Source organism: Octopus bimaculoides, chromosome 7 (genome assembly GCF_001194135.2).
Source record: "Octopus bimaculoides isolate UCB-OBI-ISO-001 chromosome 7, ASM119413v2, whole genome shotgun sequence".
In the NCBI taxonomy this organism is placed as follows: Eukaryota; Metazoa; Mollusca; class Cephalopoda; order Octopoda; family Octopodidae; genus Octopus; species Octopus bimaculoides.
The window spans coordinates 5,054,186-5,062,669 of record NC_068987.1 but is presented as its reverse complement, the minus strand read 5'-3'; the positions used below and the strand labels follow the sequence as shown (position 1 = coordinate 5,062,669).

The 8,484-nt window shown below is 34.3% G+C and overlaps 2 protein-coding genes across 2 annotated transcripts in view; one reads left to right on the top strand and one right to left on the bottom strand.

The window, feature by feature from the left end:
• LOC106882477 (DNA damage-binding protein 1) overlaps positions 1–4,613 on the bottom strand; it is a 31,778-nt gene extending 27,165 nt beyond the window's left edge. The window contains exon 1 of the mRNA XM_014933164.2: positions 4,402–4,613. Coding sequence (XP_014788650.1) covers positions 4,402–4,462 — 61 coding nt within the window. The 5' untranslated portion in view covers positions 4,463–4,613. The remainder of the gene's footprint in view (positions 1–4,401) is intronic.
• A 462-nt stretch (positions 4,614–5,075) lies between these two features.
• LOC106882472 (X-ray repair cross-complementing protein 6) overlaps positions 5,076–8,484 on the top strand; it is an 18,797-nt gene continuing 15,388 nt past the window's right edge. Inside the window, exons 1-3 of the mRNA XM_052969115.1 lie at positions 5,076–5,436; positions 7,332–7,398; positions 7,625–7,723. Coding sequence (XP_052825075.1) covers positions 7,336–7,398; positions 7,625–7,723 — 162 coding nt within the window. The 5' untranslated portion in view covers positions 5,076–5,436; positions 7,332–7,335. The remainder of the gene's footprint in view (positions 5,437–7,331; positions 7,399–7,624; positions 7,724–8,484) is intronic.

Genomic DNA, 8,484 nt, shown 5'->3' with positions numbered 1-8,484 from the left:
GTGTGTGTGTGTGTGTGTGTGTGTGTGTGTGTGTGTGTGTGTGTGTGTGTGCATGTGTTAGTCTTGATGTGTGATGGTTGTGAATGAGCATCACAATCATACAAGCAATGTCATTTGTTTCCAGTCTGGCCATGAGGAAATATTACCTTGCTTGAAAATAGGTGAGGGTTTGTGACAGGAAGAACATCCCGTTATAGAAAATCTGCTTTTAACAAATCCCATCTGACCCACGCAAGCATGAAAAAGTGGACATTAAAATGCTAACAGCACAGGAAAGCTTCCAGCACTGCTATGGATTTAGAAAAGCTTGCAAAGCTCTGAGTAGCTCCTGCAGTTACAGCATGGGCAAAGCATCTCCGATGCTTATTTTACCTGTTATTTGCAATACAATACCCACACAAACACACCAAAAATTTAACAAAAATTTTTTTTATAAATAAAAATTAAAAAGAATTTAAACAAAAAAACCTCGTGCTAAAAATCTAACCTTGACAAACAAATTAACATGTGACTGCTAAGGCTCAATAAACCTTTAGCGAGAAAGTCTAAACAAATTCAATCAGTATATAAAAAAAACAATACAAACACCAAATATATTCAATTCTTGATAATGAGACTGTGAAGGTGGAGAAACATCAGATATGGATTTAGAAACCATTCCAAACCAAGTGTAAGAAGACTACTTGCACTGAACTCGGTTCAAATTCAAAATTTTTATTGTTAGAAATAATTTTTGCAAAACTGACTCCACTTGTGAAATTTTTGCTATGCAACATGTATGCATGTATATGAGCATCACTGCTATCAAAAGGCTTACCATAATTTTTAGAAGTGAAACCTGGACCAATGGGATTTGAAACTAGGACCAACGGGAATATCATGCAAGGTCTGAAGAGTTGCAATGTGGGTTGAACACAAAAGGAGAGCATGTCAGAAACAAAGGTCTATCCTTCTGGTTCCACCAACTTGGAAGAATCATCTTTTCTTTCCTCCTCTTCTAAGCAACTATGGATCCATTTAACAGTATCCTACTGGAAAAAGCCTCCACCTTCACTGCTGGCTCCCGTTAAACCATGCCAACATGGAAAACATGACATTAAATGACAATGATGATGATATACTCCATCACCTTGAATTCCTCTCTCCTTCAGTGGCCACCAGTATGGCTTCTGCAGAACCAAATCCACTGGAAGCCTACTCTCTTATGTCATTCACCAGTGCCTCTCACTTTACTCCAACAAAAGGACCTCTAGTTGTGATTGCTAATCAATTTAACTATACAAATGGTTAACTTAAAACAAGAACAGTTTTTTTTAAAAACAAAATACCTCCAAAAACTACTTTACCAAATTAGAATTTCTAAGTAGCGTGAGGAATCTAGATCGGTATTGGCAACCTTTTTGGAGAAGTGGACCACATGAGGCATGGTTCATTATTAGGTGGGCTACACTATTAAAAAAATTCATGGTCATGTTTCGTTAGGCGTGCCACTCAGAAACCCCTTGGGCCGCAGGTTGCCCACGACTGGCCAAGATTAAGCACCAAATAAAGACAATGTTTTAGAACCAACATTTTTCGTGGTAATAATAGTTGAAAGGGAACAAAACGGTTTATTGTAAAGAAGAGCAAAAGTCTTGCAGTTTGCTCCAAAGGTATCCAACACCAAGTGGTGAACATCCGGTTAACAACCTGTCCCCTCAGAGCTGACCTGCTGCTGGGCAACAACAGCAACTCTAATATAGGATTATTAAACCAGGGGAGGGGAACTAATTTTAACTTTGCCAAAATATTGTAGGGGACGTGCAATTGATTAACGAGTGTTATTTAATTTAAAGAAAGACAATAGACTTCGGTCGGATTTTGAACTCCGAATGTAAAGGGACGTAACCCGGTACTACCATTCCAACCACTTGCTTGATAAGAGTTAACCCTAAACAATATATGAGTAGGGATTGCATAATCATTTAAAAAAGACCCCAGTATTTGACTAGTACATATTATATCCTATACTCCCCAGTGAGAATTCCATTCTGAATAGAATCTGGAATGTGAGATTACTTGTAGTGGTCAATGTTAGTAATATTGATTCGGTCATCCGCCGAACTTATTAGATAAGACATAACGCATGTATTTCGCAGTGACACGAAACCATAAATTTGCGGGGAGAATAAAAATTGGTATTGTTGTTGGTCAGCATATGTGTGAGCCAGGATGAGGACAAATAACTTAAAATTTGACCCCAAAAACGTATTTGCTGTTAAGATATTCTCACCTTCTAGCAAAGTAACAAGATCCCACGCTCTCATTCCCCTCAACTATAAATTTGCAACGTTTTCATTAAGAAAGCAGTTTATTTACTAATTGGCAAGAACATAAATGTAAAACTATTAGCAATCTATGCCCACAAGCTTCAGACTTATTGAACTACTGACAATAGTAATGCTACAAGATATTTTTCTCGACTCCTATAAATCTGAACGAGGCTTCATAAGGAATAATGTTTGCATAAAGAAAAATAACGATTATTTGCTGGTAAATTCCCTCACGACAATAATAATACTGAAAATATAAACAGAGTAAAAAAGATAAAATGCAAGAGCTAAATCAGAATATATATAAATAAGGGTATTCATTTTTTGTAAATAGGTACCAATAAACACACGTGAAGTAAATTTGAAAAATAAAATTAAAACGTTAGTGGGAAAAGAAAATGAATGAATGGGGATTATGTTTTTTAAATATCGTTCGTAATTTTGTAAATCAAAATATGATAGACATTATAGATTACTAAGAGTTTATGTTTTAAACTTGTGCTGTACATATTTGTGTACGTACAAAATAGTACCGCATTTTTTAATGTTTTTGAAATATCTAATTGTTATCAGAATTTTGCAAGGTGGAGATTTAGTCCTCCTTTAATTTCTGAAATCATCTCGGTAATTTTTTAAAGTTATATTTACTTTGAATCAAAACCTACGAGCGAAAAGAGCAGGACATTCCTATAATAATAATATACGGACGTACACAATAGAGGTCATAGCGAAAAATATGTTTACGAGTGAAGATGATCGAATATATTTGAAAAATATACAGTCAACGATCTTCGATATTTGTAATACGATAATCAGTCTGTGTAGTCAGTTGAACATAAATTCCAAACACACCTTTGTTAGGTGCAACATCAGGGTTCCAAGAGAGACAACTAAACCCATACGTATTTCGAAATTGTTTACAAAATACCAATAAACAGGGACGGTTTAATGTTCGCAAAACAAAGAAAAAACAGTATTGTTTTCGTTTTACGAAACTTAAATCTACACATAAAACGTGTTAAGTGCACGAAAAGGTGCTTGTTAAATCAAAAAATTAATGAACTGTATAGAAATAGCTATGCAATATAGACAGAACTTGTTAATAAATATAGTGATTATTAGCTCACCAAGTACTTGCCTATCTTAATACATAATTCACCAAACTCGTACGAAATTTATCTTTAAGGCAGAAAAACAATCTTATTGCCATCATTATTTTGTCTTGTCTATTATTAGAGTTGAGAAACGGGATCATTTGGCGTTCTTGCATTTCTCAAAGGTTTTTAAAGTAGCTACAACTGTCTCAATCCGTGGTGGACCTTTTAAGTAAAGGAATGCAGCCCTTAATGTAAAAAAAAATAATGAAATCTAGACTTGAATCAAAGTATGTACAAAAAGTTAAGGCTTTCTATAAACATAAAAAAGTGGACATAACCAAATTTGTTGAGAAAATGCGGTTTCAAGTATCCTTTAAAATGCATCGTGTTTTCCAATTGATAAGATGCACATTATTTACATGTTTCTGTGTGTAATATGCGCGTTTTAATAATTTGTAAATGTGCCATCTCCTCTAAATTGGTATTTTCAAATTAAAAGAACGAAGATCAGGAGTGCTTTAAAAGAAATAAAAGAACCAAGTGAAATGGTCTTAACCGAGAATCGAAACCGGTTTGCAGTCCTCAGTTTATTAGAGATTTTTTACTTCTTCAAATTTAATGAATTGAAATAAAATTAAGAAATAATTAAATATATAAATATAAATATAAACAATTTAACGAATTTTTTGAAATTACAGAAATATAACAAAAAAAATGTAAAGAAATAAAACAAATTATAAAGAAACAGTATTTCTTTTTTTTTTTTCGAAATATGGAAAGAATTTAATGAATCTTATCTCTTTTAAGAATAATTGTTTTCGTATGAATTTAGTGAGTTATAAAAGGCTAAGGGCCAAAGTAATTGGAAGTGATGAGAAGGAGCAGCGGGAAATTTATTAAAAGACCTCATCAAACACAAATATCAGAGAATATCTAAGAGGTGTGTGCTTGTTTTTTGTTTCTGGGAAAGTTGTTGTTGATGCTATTCTTACCAGTGACACAGGCATTGACTGCCGTAGGTTTGTGAGCGGTTACCACATAATTGTACGACATGATTGTGGTTCCAGCGTAACTTTTTATCTCCGACAAAGACGACGGTTCTGAGGCTTTTTACAAAACAAAATCTTAGATGGCGGCTTGGATGGAGGTACGCATGCGCTCTTTCTATGCGGTCTCCCATTTCGTTCTGTACCGTCTTGAGAAAATTTCCGGTCTCGTCACTAGCTTTCATTCTTGGTCAGCGGTTACAAATGAAATTTATATCTATATATATATCTATGGTAATCTTCCAGTTTCGAGAGGTTAAAAAAGTAAATAAAATACAAGGGAAATAACTGAACGTCTTACCAGTATTATCCGTACTACTTTGTTTATAAATAAATCACGTGATTTGATTGACGTTAACTGTTTATATATAAATCACACACGTGAATAAATATCATAGTTTCTTATGAGAAATCGAAAATGCTTCGTGGAAGACCGGCTGCACAACATCTAACCCTAAACCCTAAACTTTTATTTAAAAAAAAAATTCCGTCGCATGCTGTTTGTAAAAAGAAAAAAACATTTTAAACTTTTATTAAAAAAAAAATTCCGTCGCATGCTGTTTTAGAGAAAAAGTAGTACGGATAATACTGGTAAATCGTTCAGTTATTTCCTTGAATATTTTTATTTATTTCATTTACCTCTCGAAACTGGAAGATTACCTTTTTCTTAATGACATTATTCCTTTCATTAATAACAGAAACGGAGTAATTGTCTTATTCGCAAAATATAACGACGCTTCATACATAAGTAAAGTACTATTGATAGAATAGACATCCGAAATTTGAATATCAGAGATATCTATTGAAAAATCTCGAATATTAAATAAAATATGATTGAAAAGACAGGCAACTAAGTTTGAAAATGAAGTTTTCTGTTGATTAATTTGGCGCCGTTTTTGTCACACTTCCGTTTCCTCGTTTATAACAAATATTGATTCAATCAAACAACTTGGAAGGCGTACTGTCGTTCAGATAATTACGGTAAAAATTACTTATTCATAGTCAATGTTGTTTAATTGTAAAGACATACACATGCAGACACACACACAGGCATATATATGTTGTTTTTTAAACTTATATGGGGTTAATTTGTTTTACTTTGTTGAATAATCGATTATCGATATTATTACGAATACAAAAATATAGTAGGCATTGTATGTGTTTATATCAATATAACGAAGAATTAGCAAATATATTGGGGGTTATTCCACAGAGTATGATTTTATTTTTGTATATTAATAACATTGATAGAAAGTACGGAGTGGGACACTCTTTGAAGAGACGTTAAAGTTACCCTTTACTTTCTGAGACTAAGTGGTTCTTTGGACAAGTGTTTATAATATCTCCTGCCTCCTTTACTAAGTTATGATGAAGTCCGAAGTTCGGCAGAACAGGTACAAGTGTGTTATATACTGTCTATAAATGTGGTAGATGCAACAATTTGATACTGCTAATCGTCTTTGTTATTTCATCATTGGTATTTTAGTATTATTAAACTGCATTCCACCTCTCTCGCTACCAAACGGTCCCGTAGGGTATCAATCACTGCATTGATTAATAACTGGAATCTCACATCTTTCACTGCTTCCTTGTAGGTAGGTTGGTAGAGATGGACTATATATAATCTGAACCTTTCCACCCCCCTTATTTATTAATTTTTTTTTACGGAATCCCACGTTTTAGGCTATGGAGATTCCGATTCTGAAAAAAAAATTTTTGAAAAATTTCAATTCACCCCCCCCACCAAGCAGGCTATTTACATGCTAGAAATAACAGCCAAATCTCACAAAACTAGTGTTAGGGTTAGGTTTACCCTGTTGATCTATATAAAAACCGGGGTGGGGGGGAATCGAAATTTTGAAATTGAGATTTTTGAAAATTTTTTTTCAGAATCGGATTCTCCATGGTCTTAAACATAGGATTCCGTAAAAAAAAACAAAATTTAAAAGGGGGGGGGGTATACCCAGATTACATATACTCCATCTCCACCGGTTGGTTTACTTATACCCGAATGCAAAACATTATTTCTTGCAGCACTTCTTTACATTCTGAGTTCAAATCCCGCCGGCACCAACTTTACCTTTCATCTCATCGGGGTTGACAAAATAAAGTACCCTTCGAGTACTGGGGCGATGTTATCCACTTAACCCTCCCCTCAAAGTTACCTGTGCCTAAATTAGAAAGCATTACAGCCAAAGTTGCCCCACTATCATCGACTCGATAAATTATATGAGATTTACAAAGTTAACTACGGAGGTATTTTTCCCCAACATGAGGCAGTTGAATTTTTATTGAATATTTGGAAGGTCCTATAATGGGAGGAGATGCTCCACAGGTATCATAAAGTCCTATACAAAATCAATCATAAAATTCAACGAAGTTTGAATGGAAGTATTATAACAGTTCGGCAATTTTCTTGAGGCCTTAACGTTTCGAACGACTTTGACTTTTTCGTGTCAAAGTAACTCTTAAAATAGTTTGGCGCTATATTCAAATGTATTTTATTGATTTATATGCGACCAACAAACACTGTAATACCTATAGCACAGTTATAGATTTATACGTTATGGGTTTCTGATACTGGCACAAGACCACCGGTTTTGGTGGAGGGGGCAAACCGTCTTTATGTCCTGAGCTTGAATTCTGCCTGGGTTAATTTACCTTTCATCCTTTTGGGATCGATAAAATAAGTACTAGTTGAGTACTAGGGCCGATGCAATCAATTTAGCACCACCACCCCCAACCTGTTGGCCTTGGGCCAAAATTTAAACCAAGTATTTACTAGTTGTTATTGTTTTACTGTTGTTAAGTCAAAAATAAAATCAACAATTTCGGATAAAATATATATTGGCTTACTGTTATATTTATGGACTCAGGAAAATGGACTCTTACCATTTTGGATTCAAAGATGACCTTGAAGACGAAGATGTTGCTGAAGAAAAAGTAAGATATATATTCCAATTTATCAAAAAATTTTCTTTTCTTCTTAATCAGTGAATGTCAGTGATTTAGTTTTACATTTGTATATTTAGAAGTTTAACCATACTGCCCTTCAGTTTGGCTTTCTATAAGCTAATTTTGTTCTTGCTACTATAATTGGAGTGCATCTTTTATGCCATGTAATAGAGTAATTAATAACATCAAGGTAATTAAATCAATCTCTTTTCAGATTATTTACAATTCTAAAGATGGAATGATCTTTCTAATTGATTGCAACAAAAGCATGTTCTCAGATGATGATGAGAATTTCTTCACGACATGCATACAGGTGAGAAACTAATTTGTTCCCTGCAGCTTTTCAAAAAAATTTTATTGGTATCTGATGATAAAAAAAAAGTGTATGATAGTTGGATTATTAAGTTAGGGTTCCTTTCTTACATTTTAATATTGTCATCAGACACACAAGGTTGAGTTGTTTGCTTTCCAATCACAAGGTTCTGGGTTCAGTTTCACTGAACCACTAAGTTACGGGGGTGTAACCATACCAACACTAGTTGTCAAGTGGTGGTGGAGAACAAACACACACACACACACACAATGGGCTTCTTTCAGTTTCTGTCTGCCAAATCCATTCACAAGGCTTGGGTCGGCCTGAGGCTATAGTGGAAGACACTTGCTTAAGGTGCCATGCAGTGAGACTGAACCCAGAACCATGTGGTTGGGAAGTAAGTTTCTTACCACACAGCCACCCTAATTGCTAATTTCTAATTTCCAGCAGGCTGAACAACTATTTAGAGACCTCTTTGTTAGTTCAGTGAGTAGTATGGAGTGGTGTTGAAGTTGGCAAGTTCAGAAAAAACTAGCTGTTGTGGTTGTGGTAGAAGAAATAGACGTTGGTAAATAAAAAATGCCAAGCATGTATGTGGCTGTTTTTTTTTTGTTTTTCTTTTTTTTTTCTTGGATGTTATCCAGAATGAATGCTCACCTGTATAGTGGGAACTCCATTCCAAATGCCTTTAACTATATTCTATTTTTGACTCTGTAGAAGCTTTTTATAGAATTATCAGTTGTTTGAGGCTGAAATACTTC